The sequence below is a fragment of the Phalacrocorax aristotelis genome, chromosome 3, assembly GCF_949628215.1.
Source record: "Phalacrocorax aristotelis chromosome 3, bGulAri2.1, whole genome shotgun sequence".
In the NCBI taxonomy this organism is placed as follows: Eukaryota; Metazoa; Chordata; class Aves; order Suliformes; family Phalacrocoracidae; genus Phalacrocorax; species Phalacrocorax aristotelis.
The window spans coordinates 46,439,058-46,461,207 of record NC_134278.1 but is presented as its reverse complement, the minus strand read 5'-3'; the positions used below and the strand labels follow the sequence as shown (position 1 = coordinate 46,461,207).

The 22,150-nt window shown below is 54.4% G+C and overlaps 1 protein-coding gene across 1 annotated transcript in view; it reads left to right on the top strand.

Moving 5' to 3' along the window:
• The first annotated feature begins 9,124 nt into the window (after positions 1–9,124).
• SIM1 (SIM bHLH transcription factor 1) overlaps positions 9,125–22,150 on the top strand; it is a 54,260-nt gene continuing 41,234 nt past the window's right edge. The window contains exons 1-2 of the mRNA XM_075087347.1: positions 9,125–10,605; positions 21,055–21,137. Of these exons, the coding sequence (XP_074943448.1) occupies positions 10,431–10,605; positions 21,055–21,137 (258 nt within the window). The 5' untranslated portion in view covers positions 9,125–10,430. The remainder of the gene's footprint in view (positions 10,606–21,054; positions 21,138–22,150) is intronic.

Genomic DNA, 22,150 nt, shown 5'->3' with positions numbered 1-22,150 from the left:
GAGCACTACATTTCTCAGCAAATATTTTATTTCTGAAACAATTAAAAAAATTTAATTACATTTATTTGAAAACAGCTTGCCTAAGCACACATTTGGAGCACACAAACTCATTTTACTTTGTGCCATTTCTTGGATCTATATTACAAAAAAAAAAAACCAAACCACCATAATGGGGCTTTTTTGCTTTAAAATTAGGGGAAAACCCGATAAGATGACCAGATCTGGGGTACCAGATAACACAGACGATTTCCAACATAAATACTAGTTATTAGGTGTCATGTAGAGTCAGGAGTTGCCATGGAATCCATTTGCTTCTAAACCATCTCCTCCTGCTGGAATACTTTCTCATTATTATTTCTTTCAGTAGCACAAAAGGAGCTGGCTATACAAGAAATGTTATTTTATGGTAAAGTTTCTACTATGTCTGCAATCACACATGAAATTAAAATCCAAATTTAAAGCTATATTTCTGTTCAAATGTAAAGCTACATTACTGTGGTCGAAAGAACAAAATCATTGCAGACCTTTTATAAATTCAGTAAAGCAAAGACAACAAATTATAGCTGAAGTCTTCCTTTCAGCTGCCTTCCCATGAGCAAAAATAAGCGTCATATCTGATGTCTACTGTTTACATTTTCGCTACGTTATTCTCCCACGTTACGCTTAACTTTTAACATTTTCATACTAGTTATTCTATGCAACAGCAGCCTCATTACCAGCCTAATTACTAACGTCCTGGTACACAGAAGAGTGTGTGCATGCCGGACACTGGGTTTATTAGGTCAATGAACTCACTTGTTGTGATGTCAGTTTCAATAGATGGATTTTAGAAGAAAAAAAAAAATGCGATCATGCCTTCTAACTCTTGACACGCCGATTATTGGGTTTCAATTCTTTTGTATACAATGTACTGCAGTAAGGCTGGAGGACAATACTGGAAAGTAACCAGCAATATTAGAAAACTGTGTCAGTGATTTGCAGCTTGGCATGTTAATACTTATTATTAATATTATTGTTTATTATAGACATTGACTAGCATTGCATCTGGAAGCCCTAAACAGAAATAGGATCCTATTGTGATCAACACTGTATGGAGATAAACACAGCCCTTGCCTCCAAGAGCTTGTATTGTATGGTCCTAGCCTTGTAAACTGATCTGGGTAGATAGATTCTTGCGCCCCCGTGGAGTCCCCCAGCCCTCCAAGGCGGTCAGAGCTTCCTGCCTAACCCTCCTGTGTGGGGAAGTGGAAAGCAAGCTTTGGGTGCAGGGAGCGTGAGCCTTTCTAATCCATGCCTCTCCCACCCTTTAGCAGTTGAACTACGCCCAAGCTTAGGCAAGTCCACCATCTTACCAAATGTCAGACCCTTATTTACATCTCTCGCACTCAAAAGTTTTGCTCTCACCAGGAAATCAGAGGAAGCTCTGTGCCATGCAACACCCTTCCCTCTCCAGCCCCGTGTTTTCTAAGGTCCCCTAACTGCAGGCAGACTCCTGCACCCACAGAGAGTTCTGTGGTACCTCTCAGGAAGCTCCCCAGAGTGCAACAGCTTCTGGGACAGGCGCTACCCTTGGAAAAGCAAAAAAGCATAGAGAAGCAGGATAAAGACAGAATCCTTTGCCCTGGAGGGAAAGCAGAAGGGTCACTGGAGCCCTACAATGAATAGAGGCAGCCCAGCGTCAGTAAACAATGAGGGCTGGGCTGCTGGGACAGGACAGGGAGCCGCAAGCCAAGCATAACAGCCAGGCTGGGAGGGCAGGGGCCTCGCCAACCAGGACCCAACCCACACTACCTGAGCGAGGAGAGGAGGGGATGACAGCCAGGCTTAGGCTAGAGCCCAGGTCATCAGGCACATCCATAGCAGCAGGGCAGGTCCAAGGTCAAGCCGGGAAGTCAGTCCATGGGTCAGGCTCCAGACCAACAGGGTCCCCAGCCAGGTCCAGGCATAGCTGCAGTGCTGTGGGAATCAGGAACCCCCACAGCCTGGCTCAGGCAAGCACTGAGGGCAGAGGGTGTGGATGGAGCTGCCAGGTGAGGCTGATCAGTGCAATCAAGGCTTATTAGTGTACTCGGGGACCTGACGCCCAGTCTTCTCCTCACTCACCAGTAAGGCCGCTCTGACAAGTGGCTGGGTTAAGCTGCGTACCAGAGGCATTTTGTGCTGAAGCCAAAGTTAAAACCAGACTCTAGTACATCCTAAGGTTTTGGCACGTTTCAAAAATGTGGCATTAGCATCACCAAGCTGTTGCCAGATGGAAGAAATTACAACTCCTTGTTCGCCTACCAGCTAAAGCTGAGAGGAATTACACAGGTTAAGCAAGCCCTGGAGCTTCTTCCATCCAGCTGCAAGTAGTGGGCACTCCTCAGGAGAGGCACTGCGGGGGAAACTGTCCTTTTAATAGGCTCTGGCTTCAACTAGTTACATCCAGCCATCACGTTATGCAAACGGAGTCCCACCATCAGTGAAGAATAGTCAGAATTCAGGGTTTAGACAAAACATTTCAACAGTGCGGCAAAACCTAAATAAAAAAATATTAATCACAGGCATATGCCAAGCCTTGGGATACACCCCCACCCCTCAGCAACAGATGTAGCATAGTCTGGGAGAGGTTAAAATTGGAATCAGGTTTACAAGTCTGGTGCTGTTTCCTCCCCTTCCAATGTAAGCAACTGATCCCACAGTGTTTTCCTCGCAGACATCATCTCCTCCACGTCACTTCTGAAGAAAACGGGTACAAACTCAGTTCGTACTGCCGTTGCAATATGGCATCTATTCACCCTGTGGGGAACGCAGAGGTGAGTAGCGACAGGCTTGCAGAGGGCCCAAATAATTCAGAAGCTGACAAGCACCAAGGGAGGTTGCTCCCAGCTTAGTGCGCAGTGCTCATAAACATAATTAGACTGATAACCACAAGCAGGTACGAGACTAAAACTAGTAAAGCTCCTATTAAAATCCATGCGGGGACCACTACCCGCCTTGCCTTACAACAAAACTGCAAGCATCCTGATGATTATGAACCACACCAAGTGCAACAAGGCACCAGCTCCGGAGCTGTCAGGCAGCCTCACGCCCTGCATCCCTCTGTTCGGGTCTGATCGAGTCCATTCTCTGAGGCGCTGGGAGGCCGAAGGCAGGGTTTCAGTGCAGCAGAGGTGGGCGGTTCCTCTTGCTATTGATTTCATTTGAGACAGCACGTGTTATTTCGAAGCGAAGTGTGTCCTCGAGACGGGTCAAGCGGCTTTCCTGCACTGCAACAAAGCAGCGATACAAGTCTACTTGTGACCTCTTAATTATCAGGTTGATAGTAAGAACAGACCGTGGAACGGATCCTACTGTTTTAGGCATTATTCTTTGGGGTGCTGAAATTCAAACAGGCTTCTGCTGACAGATTTTCCCCCGACTAATGAAATAACTCCTTTGCTAATGAAAGCCAGGCCTCGGGAAAGGAGATTTCACTGATAGCGAGGGGTCGGAGGAAGCCCGACGCAGCCTCGGCTCCACGCGCGTACGTGAGTAAGCGCGGATCTCACGCTGTACCTGCGGCCTGGAGGAGACCACCCTCCCGAGGGGGCTCCCACCGCCGTGAGGTGCGTGGGTTGCCTCGCTTGCAGCTGGCATGCACCAGGGCGCGCACGGGCCCCCTTGTCTCTCGTGGGCTGGGACAGCGACAGCGAAACCGAACCGAGCAAGCCAGAGCGAATAAAACAACGGCAAAGGGAAACTTCGCAAAGCTCGTTTTGGGGCGCGTGGGATAGATCCAACCCTAGGCAGGTGAACTGGGGGTACCGAGCACCGGCGGCCCGCGTCGCGTGGGCCTCTCCCGCCGCCTCGGTAGCCCCCCGCCCCGGGGCCGCGCCGCAGGTGAGGGGTCGCTAACTGGAACAGCATCGAGACAATACAGCGCGGCGCTGTGAGGGACGCGGTGGGGGCGGGGCGCGCCGTGAGGCGCCGTTTCCCGCGCTGGCGCGCACAGGAGCTCTCGTGCCAGGGGCTGGCGCGGCGCGTGGGGCGCTGCGGGTCCGGCGGCCGTGGCCGTCGTGCGGGGCGCGGCGCGGAGAGGAGAGGGCTGGCGGCGGCGCGGGGCCGCTGCCGAGTCACCAGAGCCCGGCGGGGGAGACACCGCAGCCCAGCAGAGCCCCCGGCCGCCGGGCAGCCTTCCCCGAAACGCTGCCGGCGCTCTCTGGGGCGCGCTGGCAGCCCGGCTCCGCCCTCCCACGGGGGAGAGCCGTGAGGGAGAGGCGGCCGAGCCCGAGGGCTGTCGCCTGGCTGTGCCCCCGGGGGCGGCTGCCGCCATCGGCGCTAGGGATCATCACCGCCTCCTTCAGGAGGAGGAAAACAGCGCCGCGGCGACCTGAGCGGGAGGAGATGGGGTCAACTGGCCACCGAAGTCGAGGGAATGAACCCTGCGTGGGGTGGGCCCGCAGGGCGCGGGGGAGGCAGCGAGGGCGCCGGGTGCGGGTCCGGGAGCCGCCTCCCCGGCGCCGGGCAGGCCCTGTGGCTGGGGAGCCCGGCGCAGGTGGTGGCGAGCCCGGAGGGCACCGCCGGGCCGCTGGTACCGTCCCGGTCAGGAGGATGAGCACAGAGAGCCGTGCAGCAGGGAGGAGCGTAGGAGCTACGGAGGGTGTCTGTGAGGGCATAGGGAGGGCAGGAACCCGCTTTTAAATGTTGTAATGTCTTCGAAGTTCGTTTCCAGTCCCGTCTCCGTCCCCAGCCTCTCATCCCTCGCACGGGCGTTTCGGGTGGCTTGGGACGTTGGCTGCGCCGGGCTCCTCTGGCAGTGCAGGAGGCAGGAAAAACCTGCGTGGGGGTAATTGCTACTGGCGGTGCGGTTGATGTTTTAACGTTTCTTTATATTTGGTGTATGTTTTCATTCGCTGCCTCACGTAACAGTAAGATAGCTTGACTTCCCATCATTAGCAAGAGTGTATTCAATAAGATAAGGGCCAAAAGGTACTGACCTTTGACTCCACTGGGAAAATGAATATAAATCATCTCGTTGCATTTATGCCAAAAACAATAACATTGGAAGGAGTGCGGGGTCAAGTAGAAGTGCCCCCCCCACCCCCCAAATATCGCTTAAAAAAAAAAATCTATGGATATATCACCAAAAATTGTTTAAAAGAGCTGCCGAAAATAACTGACAATCATGCTGGTGGTCGAGTACTCAAACTTTGCGGTTTTTCTGTAATTGTTTTTGAGAGATGCATTCGGAGCCGCTTGTAACTGGGAGCCCGTTAACTGTTATTTCCTGTGTTTTGCCGGAGAACCGGCTTTCTGCCCGTCCCGCTCCCCTGAACAGCAACATTGGCAAAAGAGCGGGAATAAAGTACCTAGAGCGCGGCTTGAGCCTCGGAGGTTAAGATCGAGACCAGTTAAAACATATTAATTGCTTCTGAATGGTATCAAAGAGCGCTCGCCGTGTATATTTACGTCAGTAAAGCCTGGATGAGGGCAGGGATGGGGATGCACGTCACATCCCAACGCACCGGCGTAGCCAAGCGCCTGTGGCTGAAGTCACCGGTCTCCCAGAACCGGCCCCGGTCTCCGGCGGGGAGCGGGGAGAGCCGCGGCGTGTCAGCGGCCCGCCCGTACCCACGCCAGGCCGGGGGTGGGTAGGCAATCGTGAGCTCGACCCGCGTGGTTAATTCGCTAATACTTACCTTTGTGAAACGCTACCGAGAAAGCAGCGCGTAAGCGGTGTCTTACGCTTGGAAAGGTTTTTCTCTCTGCGTGAGGAATGGCCACCTTGAGTTTTTTGTTTGGTTTTGGGTTTGGGTTGGTTTTTTTCGGGGGGGGGAGGGGTAGTCAACGCATCGAAATTCATAAACTAATAACTAGATCAGAGTACGCCAGAGTGTGCTGGAGAAAAAACTGGATCAGACGTGTCCTATAGGGAAGTGACCGTGTAGGGCTCTTAGTTCTCCCCCCACCCATCCCCCGCTCCGATTTGCACAGTTCCCCCACCCCCCACCCCCGCACACCCGATGCCGTGTGCGCTGCAGATCGTGCCCGGCCACGCGAGCTTTCTGCTACACGCAGTTAGGTACCTGTCCGTGAAACGCTTTGTTTTCACCCAGCCTTTCTTCAGACACCCCGTTTTATTAACCGTTTTTTCCAAATCGAATGGCGGCGGGCGCGGTACCTGTTTACTCAGTCTCCCAGCACTCTGTTTTCCCGAGTATCCTCACCCGAGGACAAGCGCCTCCGGACGGGGCGCATCTGTCCCAGAGCCTCGGCCGGCCGGAGGGTCTCCCTCGGCCCCCGGTGCCGGCGGCAGGACGGTTCCCGCTCCGCTCCCCGCTCCGGGCGCGGCGGGGGGCTCCGGGGAGCGCCCCCCGGGGCTGGGCCCCGCTGCCCGTCGGTGCACGGGCCGGTGCGAAGCTCTGCTCCGACGGGCGGCACGGCGAGGGGCGGCGGCGGCACGGCCATCCCGTAGCGGTGCATTCGCTCTATTCATTACACAGCGTCATGTTCTATAGCCCCCGGGGACAGGCGAGCTGCGTGGGGGCGCGGCGGTGGCCTCGCTGAGCCCACGGCGAGCGAGGCCGGGCTCCCTCCTGGTGCGGGGGCCACGCACTGAGCCGCTGCGGGCTGCCAGCCCCCGTGTACCTGGCGCCGGGCGGCGCGGGCTCTGCCCTCCGCCCTCGGAAGCCGCGCGGTTCGACCAAGCAAGGCAAAGCGAATGTCTCTGAAACGGCCGCGTCCCCCACCACGCGGGAAGCGCCTCCCGAAACCCGCGGGGAGATGTCCGCAGCGCCCCGAGCCCGCGCCGGTCACTCCGTGGCGCGGCGGCTTTGCCCGTGGCCGGTGTGACCGGGACAGCCGCAGAGCCGGCCCCTGCGCGCCTCGTACCTCGCCGTGGCGTTCGAGCATTAAACACCTACGGAGGGGATGGTCGAGTGCGAGCCCCGCGCTCCGGCCGCGGGGGGAAGCGGGGCGGCGGCTGCCGCCCACCCGGGCTCCGGCCGCGGGGGGAAGCGGCCGGGCCCCGGTGCACCGGGAGAGCGGGTCTCCGTGAGCTGCCGTCCTCGCCGGGGCCGGTAAGGTGGATGGTCATGTTTCCCTGGTATAAATTAGCAGAAGTGTATCCGACTGATGTATTTATTTTCCCCAAACCAAGGGTGTTATAAAAGATATTCTCTGCGGCTCATGTTGACAAATAACTCGTGAGCTACCTGACAGCGTTAGCCCAGTTGTTGCCCATATGTCTAAATACCCCCGAAGGGACGTCAGTGCCGTTTACGAAGAGAATTACCTCAAATGAAAACCAGAAGGAAGATGGGGTTTGGTGTTCTGTTTTTTTCTTCTCCCCCAAACCCACTTGACACCTGACGGCAGCAACGCAGAGGGGGGGATTTCTGGAAGTGCGGTATCACCTTCCCCCACAGCAGCGATCGCTTTACAACCTGACGGGGGACAGGGAGGGGGGCCCTTTTTCCCCCCCCCTTTTCCTTTTTTTTTTTTTTTTTTCCTTTTTAATCCATACCTTCACTAAATGCCTCGGTTTCGTGTTTGTTTAACAACGGGTCTCTTCGGTAAACAAGGCAATCAAAGGAGCGTGTGAGGCGAGGTGGATCCATTCCTCCGCTGCTTGCAGAGCGCCCGGGCACCCGGAGGAGCTGCGGCACGCCTCCCCTTCCACCCTTCCCTGCTTCACCCGCACGCACGCAGGGGAAGCTTTGCACCGAGGGGCGACGCGGGGTGATAAGCGGCGACCAGGCGGTGGGCGCGGGAAGCCTGGGCTCCGGGCTGCAGCCCTCCGAGGAGCAGAAGGGATGGGGTGTTTCAAACGCTAACTTTGTTTTTTTTTCTATTGACATTTTTCTTCTTTCGAAAACAGAGACTGGCTCTTTTTTTCCTCGAAATATTCAGGCGGTCGCCTTGCCAGCGCGATTTCATGTTCAACAATTATTTTAGCCGAACTCTCGCACCGACTGCTTTGGCAATTATTTCGGGCTTTTGAGAATCCCTTACGGTTTTAGGGAAGACTCTACAACCCTTCTTCCCCCTCCCCGCCTTCCCAAGACGACCTCTTTCTGCTCTATCTACTCTTTTTAGGAGCCAGCAGCTGGAGCCCCCTCTGGGTTTGGGTTTTTCCAGGGGACTAGCGAGATTAGGGGAGTTGTCCCACTCCGTGGGAAAGAAAAAGCACCCCCCCTTTTCTCCACTCTGCGGCCAGTTTTAAATTGCTTCTATCTCCTGACGTTGGAGGATTGGGGGGTAGGTGGGGTGGGTGTTGCTCTTTTCTTTTCTGTTTATGAGATTGTTTGTTTTGTGTATCAAAAAGATTTGTTAAAACCCCCCCCCCGGTTCTCTCCATCCCTCCCACTAGGTCCCCCCCGTCCCACGGCGCATCAGCCCGCGGCTGAACCGCATCCCGTTGAAGGTGGGGGACGACGGGGGACGTAGCTACGGCGTATTTCTCCCACGCACAACCACTTGCGGGGGTGGGGGGGGGGGGGGGCGGGAGGGTAAAATTGCCGACCCTCACCACCCACAGTCCCCCTGCCCAGCGCGGAGACCGGAGCGTCGCCTGGATTCGCGATGGCCAAAAAAAACCCCAAAAATCAACCCACCTAACTCCCCCTAAATAAACAAAAATCAACCCAAAAAAGAGCGGGGAGGGGGTGGGCGGGGGGGGGGTCGTGTCCCCGCGCACCGACCCCCCCACCCCGCGTCGCCGCCGGGTCAGAGGGCGGGCGTGAGGAGAGAAGGGAGGAGGGGGGTGTGCCCGGGGCGCGGTTACGTCACCACCCCTCCACCAGTAAGAGGCCGGGCGCGGGGTGGCAGCGGCCAATGGGAAGCGAGGTGGGTCCGTGAGTGACATCAAGGGCGGGCGGGCGGGGGGGGCTGGGAGAGAAATGAAGTTGTGCTAAAAGGCTTTTAGCCATCAAGAAGTTATTAGGCATTTCTCAGCCGCAAATTAGGGATTCTTCATTAATACCAACCTCGCCCACCCCACCCCACCCTAACCCACCCCACCCCCCGCCCGTTATGTGAGAGGGAGCGCCGGGGAGCCGATAAAGGGGACGGGGAGGCGGCAATGTCCGCCTGCCCACCGGTGCGGGGAGCAGTGACAGGCGCAAACTTTTCCCCCCCTGCTATTTAATGAACCAATTAAAGAGTTGGGCTCCTTCACCCCGGGAGAGCTCTCTGCAGGCTGCCGGGCTCAGGGACTTAAGGTAGGTAACAAGAAGACCGTGAACCGCCAGCCTCAGCGAGAAGCCGCAGCCATGTGCGGGGCCAGGCTGTGGGGTCGCTTCCCCCGGTGGAAAAGGAAAAAAAAAAAAAAAAAAGGAAAGAATTGGTTGGAAAAATGTGATGTTTGGGGGGATTCCGGCTCGGGGCAAGGCCGGGCAGAGAGTGCCTTCCCTCCACGCTCCCCCCAAAGCCCAGCCGGGGTGTGAGAAGAGCACCCGAGACGAGGTCGGGGGGGTGGGGGGAGGAATTAAAAAGAAGGAGAAAAATCATAAAAAAAAAAAAAACCCAGCCACACCATGAATACTCCAGGATTGAAAATGCCGGGCCCGGTGCGGGGCTGGCAGGGCGGGAGGGGTCCGGCCACCGGCCACGGTGGGGGCGGGAGGGGGGGCGGAGGGGACGGGGCGGCCCCGCCGGCGCCGGGAGCGACCGGTAACACCCGGGGCCGGGGCTTCTGCCTTGGTTTGGTTCTGGTCACGCCGTGCACACCTGGGCTGGGGAGGGTGAGCGCTGTGGGAGGAGAGTGCGGGGCCGGCTCCTCTGCGGGCGCGCTAGATGGGAAAATATACTACTTTTTTTTTTTTTTCCTCCCCTCTGGTGGGAGAAAATACTACACCCGCCGGAGGCTGTTTGTTGATTATTACTTGTGGCGGCTCCGCTGCGGCGTTGTGCAGCGGCTCTCTCACCCCAGGACTGCTGTTGTCTCCACAGAGGCTCCCGGGAAGTCACCCAGCGCCCTGGGAGGCAGCCCACGGCCGGGCGTTTCGGGCCTCGGATTGACAGCGGATCACGGGAAGAAATGGGATTATTATGACCCTCTTCCGAGGAGCTATGCTGCCCGCCATGAGTAGGAAAAAAGGCCAGAAATACCTTCTTTGGTTGCTGTCTGGTGCCGCAAGCTTCTAGCTTTTTTTTTTTTAATTATTATTATTAATTTTCTGCAGTTGCTTGGAGTCTCCGAGCTGCATTGGATAAATGTATTTCCCAAGCGATTGACTCTGCTTTTCAGAGAATATTTTAATTGGTTTTTTTTTTTTTTTAAGAACACCTCTCTGGTCTTCAATATTTGTTTGCATTTTACGCAACCAAACGGTTTCTCAGAGTAATGGCCGCGCTCAGAATCACCGCCTGATGCTCCGGAGAGATGAATTGCAGCTGAAAGTTTCCCTTCCACCTTTGGATGAATCTCTGGAATTTAAATTGTAGGAAGGAAAGGGGAAAAAAACACGATGAAAGAGAAGTCCAAAAATGCTGCCCGGACTAGACGGGAGAAAGAAAACAGTGAATTTTATGAACTGGCTAAATTACTACCCCTGCCCTCCGCGATCACCTCTCAGCTGGACAAAGCATCCATAATCAGACTCACCACCAGCTATTTAAAAATGAGGGTGGTTTTTCCAGAAGGTAGGTGGGAATGCCTATTCGCCTCTATTTCCATTCCAATCCAGGTGTCGCTTGTCGCTTTTACTTAAAAAAAAAAAAAAAAAAAAAAAGGTAAATGGCAGGGGGTGGTGTGCTCGGAGGCAGGGTGCTCTCCGCTGTCACCTTTTTTTTTATTATTATTATTATTATGGTGTAAATACTTTCCCTTCAGTTCCTACGACAGGTTTGGTTGGGGACTTACGGTGCTTTTGTCAACACTTCAAGGCACTGAGCTCTGCTGCGCGTTCCGCTAAAGCAAACACGGGTTTTCTTTTCCCCCGGTCTCTTAGTAAGATGTGCATCCCCCGCCAAGCACGTGCGTGGCGAAAGAGGGGACGTTTCACCCCTATTTATAGCCATACTATGGGGGGAGTTAATATATGGGTAAATATTTACATAAGTCTATGCAAAGTCCTAAAGCCTTAGTTCAAGTCCCGAGCAAAGGTGCGGTTTACAGGTACGGCACACGCGTCCGGGCGTGCTCACACACACACACACGCACGAGCCTAAATAAATAAGCCGAGCACAACGAATCGCATCATGAATGTGATGTGTCTCGCTCTGAGAATCATTAGGGCAGTTTGAGGGCGTTAATCGACCTCGGAAGTTTTTACCAGGCGTTTTATACTCGGACACATCCAGCCCCGCTGCCCACCCGGGGCTGCAAGCCCCGCGTCCCCGCCTGGGCCTGATTCTCCTCCACGGCCAGGCAACGCTTAACGTCACGTTGGCTTCCACGGCAGCAGCAACGGTCCCGCCGGTCTAGCAAAAGCAGACTTCAGCGTCCTAAAGTAGTCCTTGCTTTTAAGCCGAATTTAGGATTTAAAAAGACCGTCTTGGGGCTTCTAGACCGGCTGCCAAGAAAAACAAACAGCACAGAAAGTTAAGAGGGTCGGAATAAAGTTCTCCTGTGTTCTCACTCTATTGCTTTTGGGGGGGAGGGATTAAAAATACTTCACGAATCTTTTACTTAGATCAACTCGATTGAGAGACAGTCTGCATGAAGTATTAAGAGCTTCCCCCCCCACCACCCTAATAACAAAATATGCTGCATCTTTCGTTGAAAAGTGTGTGTACAAGAAACAAGGTAATAGAGAGGCATGTCCTCTGTGCTTGCTGTCGCTATACAGCCTGTCGGTCTGTCTGCTGTGTTTTACAAATCAAGAGTGGGGATATGGCCTGGTTTGGGTTTTGGAGTGGGTTTTTTTTGTGGTGGTTTTTTTTTTTTTTTAGACCTGATTAAGTGAATTAATAGTTAGCTGAACTATCGGTCCTAATTCTACTTTTTAAAAGTAAATATGCAATCGTGCAGTCATTTGGACTAGGGGAGGTACCCCCCTATGATCGCCTATGAACCCTTATACCTAGAGTCCACAGAAGAAATTTCCGATCCAGTGCATCTTGCAATAGTTTATTTAAACAATGTGCTGTATCTCCGAGTCACTGGGAACTAAAGAAGGGGTAAAGGAAAGCTACAACACCTGAAACCTTTAAAAAAATTAATTAAAGCCTACATCAAGCCACTTTCCTCTTCTATGTGATCTGCCACCTCGAAGATAACTTTGTGGGGCAACCCTCTGTTTCAAAGGAGACCGAGTTGTCCTTTATACTGTCAGCGCATACTTTATAAAAATGGAGCTATTGCAAACGCCGATGGCCATGATGTTCCTAAAAGGATTATTAGCAATGATTTGTCAACTCCTGCCGTCTCAGTAGGCTACCTTTCTGCGTGATTCCGAGCAGGTCTCGTCAATTACTGGTGCCTATGTAGCGGGTTGTTTGATCAGAAGAAGCATATGGTGTTGCTTGTAGGCTGTGAGTAATCACGGGAAGAGAAGAATAGCTGATCCCCGTCCCTCGGTGGCCGCGCAGGATGTTTGAATGCCCTGGGGAGCCGTGCGGCGGAGCGGGCCGGGGCCGGCCCCGGCCCCAGCAGATGCGAATTTCAGAGCGGAGGCAGAGGGGGCGGCTCGGCGGGGCTGGGGGGGTGGCAGAGCCTTCCCGGCCTAATTACAGCCAAGCTGCAAATTAGAAAGAAAGGCGGCGAGCGGGCGCGAAAGGGCAAGCCGCTCCGAGGCGCGCCACCGCGGGAGGCCCGGCGCCGAGCGGGCGGCAGACCCACGCGGGACGGCCGCGGCACCCCACCCCACGCCGCAAATCCCCGCGGCTCCGTGGGGGCCGCGGCGGGCTGGGCGCAAAGGCCCGAGAGCGGGGGCCGCGGCGTGGCCAGGCCCCGGGCAGTTCCTTCGCGGCCCCACGCGGGATTCCTCTCCCTCCCGCGTACTTCCCGAGGAGGCGAGTGAGCGGGGAGCGCGCCCCGGCCCGCCACCGCACCCGCGGGTTTCCCCACGCTCCCCGATGCCGCCGTGAATCACGGGTGATCCGCCCACGAGCGGCCCCCCGGCGCTGCGCCCGTGTCCGGCCGTGCGGGAGCTGAGGCCGGGTGATTTTCCCCGGACACTCGTGGGGGCGGCGGGGACTCCGGGATGGAGGCGGGAGCGGGAGGAGCGGCTGCTCGGGCTCCCGGTGCGAGCGTGCTGGTGCACCGGCCCTTTCGGCTCGTAGGCGAGGATGAGGAGGGCGATCGCGGGTTCCCGGTGCCACCAGCCAGAAAAAAGCAGTCATCGCTTCGCTGGGAAGGGAGGACAGGTAGCGGCAGCCAGGTTAAATCACGCACCCGAAGGAAAAGCATTTCTGAAAGGAGGAGGCAGGGTAGGGATGTTGGATGGATTGAAAGGGGTGGGGGTGGGGGTTTGCTTGTTTTCCCCGGGGAGGGGAGCGGTACAAGCGCCGGGACGGAGCCGGTGAGGTGGCCCCGGGGCTGCAGGCGGGTAGCGGGAGGCTCGGGAGCACGGCGAGGTGTCACGTCGTGCATCTAAAGACATCTCGGAGGAGTCAGGACGGAGAAGGGTAGCCTCCGTAAGAGCGAGCTGCTCTTCCAGTGTAACCCGCACCCCCTCTCCCCGGGACGAGAGCGAATTCCCAGCTGCCCGGGGAGCGCTTGCACAGGGGCTGGTTGTAAATAATCACGTACAGAAAGATACACGCTCCTCACCGCCGCGCACACGCGGGGCTGGGGACGGGGGAAGCGGCGCAAAGAGGCGGTGCGCGTTTGTCTGCGCGTTTTTACGGCTGAAAGGTTCCCAGAGAGAAGGTGGGTAGTTTTCGGGTTCATTCTGGAAACAAGAGAGTTTTCTGGGAGTAGAAATACCAGGAGGGTCACACGCACACAGACTCGTCACCCTGCCGTTTCCATCTCACCCCCAGAAACCTAAAACCAAACCCGTGGCACCGAATAAACTTGATAAACCGAGGAAGGGTTTTTCAACTCGTAATGGCTGTGTAATTCGCAGCAGTTATTAAAATGCCTGGGCTGCTGTCTCTACCCCTGATTTCACTTTACTAGGTCTCCAGCAGATTAAAACTGTCAAGGGCGAGCAGCGCCCAGCGGCTTAGGTAGCTTGCATCATTTCAGTGCAAAAACTCCTGCCTCAGGAGCAGAGCCTACAGGACATATAGTAGTTTTCCGTGATCAGACAGCTTTTGGAAAGGCTGAAGATCTGCTGAATTGCTGAGGGCAGTAAGGAAGATATATATTTTTAAGAGAACTTCCTAATAAATTCAATCGTGAGTTAATATTAATTTAAAAAAAAATCCTAACATTGTGATTTAACAATAAAGAGTTAACGGCAAGAAACGTGGCCTCAAAAAAATATCTGAAAAAATCTCCGGGATGTCGAAAAAGAATGTTTCTTTAAAAAAACGATGCGGTGGCTGTAACTAGCGGGGCAGCTCTTTACTGGCCTTCGCCAGTATCCGAAAGTGACGGGAGTGGAAAAAAAATCAAAACTAACAACCCCCCTCAATAAATAGGTTTTTATTTGTTTGGGGTTTTTTTTTTCTTTTTTAGTCAGGAAGATTTTGGGGGTCCTCTTCTCCCTACGCGAAGAGAGAGGGAAAAGGAGGGTTTGCAACCCCTGTCCTGCCGGGCACCGAGCGGCGCGGCGCGGAGACGCGTTTGATTTTCGAGACAAAAGTAGGGGCTCCGTTTACATAAACGTTCGCCGAATCAGGGTGGTTAACATTTCAATATTGAAACCCTTAATCTTGTTTTATTTTAAAGGGGGAAGTGATCAGCGGGGAAAAAAAAAAAATCCGTTTCCCACGTGGATAGGTGATTTAATGCTGTTTTTCTTACTGCTAAGGGAAATGATTGAGCATTAGGTTTCAGTGTTTATTTTCTTACAGAAGTTTTTCTCATTTAAGCTGCAGTTCACTCTTCACGCTGCCTCTCTGTTTAATTCCAGTTTTGATGTGAACTTAAAATGCGAAGTGCAAAACTAAACTACCGGCATGATTGTTGAAAAAGCAGATTTATGTGCTAGAAAGAGTACTGAGTGAGACGAGTGGGGAAAAAAAATCATATTTTCTTTAAAAACATCCTCTCCCTTCTTAGTAACATACGACCGTGCTATCGTTGAAGGATATTTTTCGACTTGCATATAAATAGCGTGGGTTCGCAAGTGCATCGGTTCAAACCTTTCGCTCCCCAGTTTCTTCAGAATAAGGGCTGTTTGAATTTGTATCTTCTGTAGAGCGAATAAGTAGCTGGCGCTCGAAAATGTCCCTGATTCCCACCCCCTCCAATTTGGGCATGGTTCCGTTTGTTTGCATTTCAGAGCGCGATTCCGTTACCCGGTGTGTGCCAAAACGCTGGTATTTCTTTCTAGAGTGAATCAGTCTCGGCATTATTTCCACTACCGTTTTCTTAATGGGGTTGTTTGTTTAGTCAACAGGACTTTTCCTCCCTCTTATTATTATTTTTATAAGGAAAGCGGGATGCTAACTTATCTCTCCTTCAAATGAACACATGTGATTTACCGAGATAATAAATCTTTACAAAACCTTGCTAATGGCATCCGCAGGCAGTTGGAAATGGGCAGCTTTTTTTTTTTTTTTGTCCTTTTTTTTTTTTAAACATAGCTTTCTCCATTTCATCTGAACCCTCCGACGGCGACCCACTTCTTCACGGAAGCCTCATTTGGCCGAGGTTTTGAGTTATCATTAACCACCGCCTGTTAAATTAACTGAGAAATCAGCCCTGTCGGGCGTCAGGCGATGGCAAAGCGGAGCGCTGGCGGTAGGCTGTTTAATTAAACAGTTAATGGAATCAAGCTAATTCCTCCATACGACATCCAAGTCGCCTTTTCGCTTGCCGGTGCCTACCAGGACGCACAGCTTCTGTCCCTGCGGCTCCCGGTGCTGGTTTTGTGTCATTTTTCCCGGGACGGGGAGGGACAAATGACTGCCTTGAAGATGGATGGGAACCGAGCTGTCTGTCCTGGCTCCCCGGGCAGCCGCCGGGAGGGGTGTAAGGCGACAGCGAGGTGCGATGGGGGTGGGGGGAGATACAGAATATACTTCTTTACCAACTGCCCACGGAGGTGAAACTCCCGTGGCTGCCGGAACGCTTTACGAGCGGCTTCGCCGAGCAGGTTGCAGGGAGCCGGGGTGCGGGGACGGGAGGGGAGAGGGGCCCGGGCCGCCCCTCCTCGGCCCTCCCCAGCCCCGCGGGGCCCGGCGGGCTTCCGTGGCCGCGGGGAAGGGGCGAGCCCCGGGGCGGGGGTGGCGGGGGCCCCGCGTCCCTCTCGCCCTCCGCGGGGTCAGCATCCCCAGCAGGGCGGGCGAGCTGCCGCTCCTCCATCTTCCATAGCCAGCGAGCGGCTGTTGAAGGGCAAAATGAATGCAGCGAAACAAAAGCCAGCAGAGACGTCCCCGGGCGGCGGCGGGGAGAGCCCGGGGACCGGGCGGCGAGGGCCGCTGCCCGGAGGGGGCTGTTTAAGAAGCGCCTGGAAGGGAAACGCGCCCTGGAGCTTCTTAGACCCGGCTTAAGCAAGAACCCCCGCTGTTACCCGGGCGGGCCGGCTCCCAGCGCGGCCCCGCAGCAGCGGGCTGCCTCAGGGCCAGCCCCCGGCGCCTCTCCCGCTTCCCACCCTCAGCAACAGGAGACAGTCCTGCCCACGGGGCCCCGGCTCCAAGCCAGCATCCACCCGCCGTGCCCGGCTTCCGTGGGCCTCGCGCGGCTAACCGCGCCCGTGGGCCTCGCCGGGCGGTGAGGCGAGGCAGGGTGCAGGGGCAAGTCCCGGGGGTGGGGGGGGCTGTCCTCGGGGGTTCCCCTCTTCGTTCCCGGAGGTAGCTGCCCCTCAAAGCCTGCCCCCCACAAAGCAGCGGGTCTGGGGCTCAGGCTGTCCTTGCCACTAAGTGATTTTTAAGCGGGTACGTCGAATCGCCCGCTCTGCCGTTGTTTTCGCTACCGTGAATCCGGATTGCGCTGAGATTTCATGACGGATAGTCCGCTGGGGAAATCGTAGTTACCGCTTTTAAAAGCCGGCAAATCAACACAAAGTAGATAAGGGCTTGCATCTTCTGGCCACCCCACCCCCACCGTCCACCCCCGCCCCCCTTTGCTATTGCCAGACAAAGGAGGGGGTCGAGGTGGGTTCTGTGCTGCAGATGCTCACAGAGGGACAAGTAACCCGGAGATCAACCGGGGCCAAGGAGCTGCCCGGGCCTCCTGCAGTCTCATTTCCCTGTGCCTGCCTTCCTCCGTCCTTGCCTAGATCAAATTAGAAATGACTGAGGAATCTCTTCCCCTTTCCGTGGGACAGAGGAGCTTCTTGCGACAATATCGCCACTGGGTAGGGACGATATCCACCCAACCCCTCCATTGGCTGCCGGCATCAAGGCTTGCATCAATCAAACGATGAGGGGGAGGACAGGGCCCACGCAGGCGAGCGCGGCGGCCCTGGCCGTGAGCCCGGCGTGGAGGGCAAGCTGCCGTGGGGACCGGTTTGCCCAGTGCCGCGGGTGGGCACGGCCGGGGAGAAGGCATTTAGCACGGACTCGCCGCTATAGCTGTCCTACGAAACCGATCGAGGTGCCTTTTGGTGTGGAAAGAGCAGTGGTTTTCCATTGGGAAGTGCTGGGAGAAACGATGAGTCAGCGCGCTCGCTCCGCGCAGGATCAGCGCAGTCTCAGCGCAGCCTCGGCGCACGCTGTTCGGGTAACGAGACTGTTGTTGGCAAACTAAGCAAGAGCCTGGCTAAAATGCCTTGCTTTTTCTCCCCTCCCCCTCCCCTCCCTTCCTCCTGGCGGTGGACACTTTCTTGTGGCCCAAATTGTTTACCTTCTTAGGGAAAAAAAAAATCCTCGAGTGGAGGGGATTGCTAGGTAGCAGCCTATAATCTATATTTTGTCAAGAGTATCAAATTCATTCCAAAAGAAAAGCTCGATCCATTTATTTGTGCTGCTTGACTAACACAGCTGGATGATGCCTTGAGCTTACGCTAGGCGGTTGCTCGTCAGTCATTCGCCAAGAACTGGCCTAAATGGTGCCTGTGGGATTAGGTCAATTTTAGTGGATCTACTTCGCCTCATTTGGTTACTAATTGGTTTCTTGTTTTATAAATCGAAATCTCATTTTCAGGAAATTACAAAACCCGTGCAGCCGGTCCATTGAGGTAATCCGTGGGTCGGGGGTATTTAAATGGAAATGGTTCTACCATGCATCAAGTATTAAGCAACGGTAAAACTTCGCCGCTATTTCCAAATGAAACGTGAGCTCGCTAGTTCCTTAGACCCATAATAGATACATCCCTTCTAAGGCTACTTATGTAAATATATGATAAACCAGACCTTGGTGGGGGAGGGGACGCCGGGGAGAAAGCAAATTTTATCTGCTAAGGTTAATGTGGCATATCTTGGAAATCTTCCAAAATAGATTATGTTTTGCTTTGTCTTCGGCCACTTTAGCTGGGAAAATCCTTTGCCTAAAAACGATTTAGTTATCCTTCCCTTCACAAAGCTGCTTGTTTCTATTCCAAACCTATTATGCTGTTGGCTCTCCAAATTACAAGAGAATCTTTAGATCTTGTTTCCAAGCGTAATCCTGAAGCAAAAGGGAGAGCTGATTTCCTTGTTTTGTTTTAAATAGACAATCAAAGGATTTGCAGAATTTTCTGCGGTAGGTCAAGTGCAAGAAATCACAGTTTGCCCCCTCGAGAAAGGGAAATTGGATGTTAAAGCGAACAGACGGGGAGAAAAAATTAATCGAGAGGTTTTTCCCCGTATAATCTTTAAAAACAGTATTTAAGGGGCATCAGGAGAGCCCGTCGATTCGGGAGAGGCTGAGCTTGGCAAAGAACAGAGCTAGTCTCCGACTTGAAAGTGCTGAAACACTTGGTAAGTACAAAGAATCGTCTCATGCAACAGGATTTCCAAAAGCCGGTTCAGGTAGACGAGTGAAAACGTTTAATTATAAACCACTAACAGACACAGCCCAGCAGCGCGGGGTTTCCACCTGAAACACGGCGAGGAGTTCAGCGCCCCGTGAAGAACCGCCTTCCTGGGGAGGGGGAGGAGAGGGGGGGGGAGGGGAGGGGGGGGAAACCTGTCATGCCCATTGAGCTGTTCATTAACCCGCCGGGGTCGGGCTCTTTTCCCTTTTAGAGGAAGAATAATTAGAGCCGCAAACCCCGATTACTAAACAATTTAAGTCATAGGTGGGGAGCGCGTATTTAGCCCCGAATACAGAAACCTGTCATTCAGATTTCCCTCCGGGTTGAGGGCGGGGGGGTCGGCTGGAGGTGTCGCACGGAGCCGCCTCTGCTCGGACGGGCCGTCCTGGCTGCCCAGCACAGAGAAACCTCCGAGGGGCTCGGGGGAAAAAGAATACGCAGCGGGGTTTCCTCTCTTTCCCTGGAAGCTGGGCAAGATTTGCCAGCTCCTTGCTGCTTTCGGGGGGCGGTTGGCTTCCCTCGGGGGGAGCAGAGGTGCCTGCGGGGCCCCCGGTGCATCCCCCGCGTGTCCACCCGTTGCGGAGGGCGCAGGGGAGGGTGAAGCCCGGGGGGTCGGGAAAAAGTCACTGGGTCCCCGTTAATTGGCGTCGAGGAATTGATGGGAAGGAACCCGTTTCTGGCGGGCACCCTGGCACAGGCTGGGGGCGCGGGATGGGGGCCAGGACAGAAAGGTGCCCCTGCCTTTGCAGGGTTCTGAGGAAGGAGAAAAGTTTACGAGCGATGAAGGGACGAGTTGGCGCGAAGAGGTGGACGAGGAAGGGGGCAGAAGAGAGGGAGAGGTGGGGAGAACAGGGGCCGCGGGATGCCCCCTCCAAAGAGCGCGGAGGAAATCGTTAGCTTTGTTCAGACCGGTAAACGCCTCGGTGAAGCCGGTCAATAGCGAGGGATGCCCGCGGCTGCCTGCTGTGGCCACCTCGCCTGTTTGCCTCGAAATAGCCGGAAAACGGGGTCTTGCCTTCCCCGAGCCCGCCCTGCGGGAGGGAGAGCCGCTCTCGCCTCCCCCGGGCGACCCGCACCCCAGCCATCAGCCAGGATTTGTATTTGTTTTCCTTCCTTTTACTTTATCTTAGTGGCCGCGCGTGTCAGGCTGAGACTTCTGTCACGACATAAGCGTAAAAGGTTTTAACTGCCCCGTTTAAATTATTTCAGCAACAACACCGCGAAAAGGCATCGCCCGTAAATAGTTTTACTTCGGTGGAGCGATTTCCATCTGGCTTTTATTCTTTCTCGCTTTGCATGGGAGGCATCTGAGACATTAGGCAGGTCCGGAGAGATTAATTTGTGGAGAGGGCTGTTGGGAGGCAGGTCGTCCCTTCTGCAGGGGTACCCATCCCGCCCGCCGGGGCGGCGGGAGGGAGGGATGCTGGGGATGGAGGTGAATCCCGCACACCCGGCTTCGTGGGGCTCAGGAGGGTCCGTGCCGTCGGACAGTGACTCGCCTGGACTAGTTACCCGGCGGGTGGTGGCCGAGCGGAAGGAGGGACCCAACCCGCACCGCCGGCAGGACCGACCCGACCCGCACCGCCGGCCTGGCCGCCGCCAAGAGCCTGCTCTTCCCAGGCACCGTCGTGCCACGTTAACCGCATCCTTGTCTCGACATCAAAGGCTTCCCCCAGCACACCCCTCTCTTTCATTTTTAAATAGCTCTCAGTGTTGTCCAGCATCCCTTCGGGCACGTTAGGAGGAAAGCGCTCTCCCTGAAGTTCAAGGAGCCGGTTCCCAGTAGCCGGAGGCAGCACTAAAAAGCCCTTTTATCTGGCACGCTGTTTCACTTAGGTCTTAGGTCTTAGGAACGAACTGTCACTTAGGTCTCAGGAACGAGTTTCACCGTTAACTCAAAATACGTGTTTTGGTGTTTTTCTGTCACGGGTGTTAGGTCTTTTTAAAAAATCAATGAAAGAGGTTTTTCTGTGCAAAGAAATCATGTCTAGTTTTCCAAAGATGATCCGTACACGTTTTAAAGCGAATACAAGCAAAAAAGAAAGTTCCTCTCCAGCAGGCCAACACGAGTCGATTTTTCATGTCCTCACCTTACTTTTTTTTTTGTGTGTGTGCGTGTGTCTTAAACAAACAGGACTTGGAGAAGCCTGGGGCCACTCTAGCCGAACCAGCCCGCTGGATAATGTCGGACGGGAACTGGGATCCCATCTTTTGCAGGTACTGGTCTGGAAACGACAGCCAGATGGTATTAATGATTAAAGAAGTCATTCCCTCTTCTGAGCCTTTAATTGCCACCTTGACTAATTTTTAACTTTTCACGTGTTTAATACCAAAAAAAAAGGCGGGGGGGGGGGGGGGGAGGCGGACGACGAGACTTCAGAAATAGGAGCCGTCGCGGCTGAAAGTCGTGCGTTGAAATGGGGCTGTGGTTTGCTACCTGCGGGTCCTTTGCCCCAGCACTGGCCAACACAGGGTTTGCAGCGAGGGGTTCACAGCGTACCCCGGTGTGTTTGCTGGGACCGGAGAACAGGAGCATGGCTTTTCCCCCCAATTAGTAACAAGGTGACACGGTAATGCTCTGAACCTCCGGGTGGTGTAGAGACACGGAGAGGCTCTAGAGACAAATTGGGGGAGGCCGTCCTGGACTTAGCAGGCACAGAAATTAGCATAGACACAAACCAGGTAGGACACATTTGAAAACTCGCTGCGGTCTGAAATACTAAGGAGTATTAGCGGTTACCATCACCACGCATTTTTGGCGGGGTGGCCTTTTGGGGGCCTATTCTGCCCTCGGCACACCCAGAAGTCCCACCTATGTCTGCTGAAACGTGCCTGACAAATCGCCTCATCCCTTATTTACACTGCGGAGAGTTTTAGATCCTCCTCGCTCGCTTGAAGTCTCCTTAGCAAATATCCAAGCGCTGAACCCCCAGTGACATTTGAAATGGGATAGAAGTATTCAGGGTTACTGGGACCGACATATTAATCAGCAGATAGCCAGGACCTCTTCTTAGATACTTCTCAGACACCTTGCATTACTTTTGAGCTTGGCCTCTCTGAGAAATGGGTTGTATCTCCGGGGTTCAGGAGCTTTAGATGGATTCCTGTCCGGGACTTGCCCATTTCCTTCCAACTTTTTGAATAATCACAGCCTGAACAGGGATGCCTCTATGCTAAATTAAATCCGAGGGACAGGTACTTCATGGGTCTATCTGTCTCCGTGGGTGGAT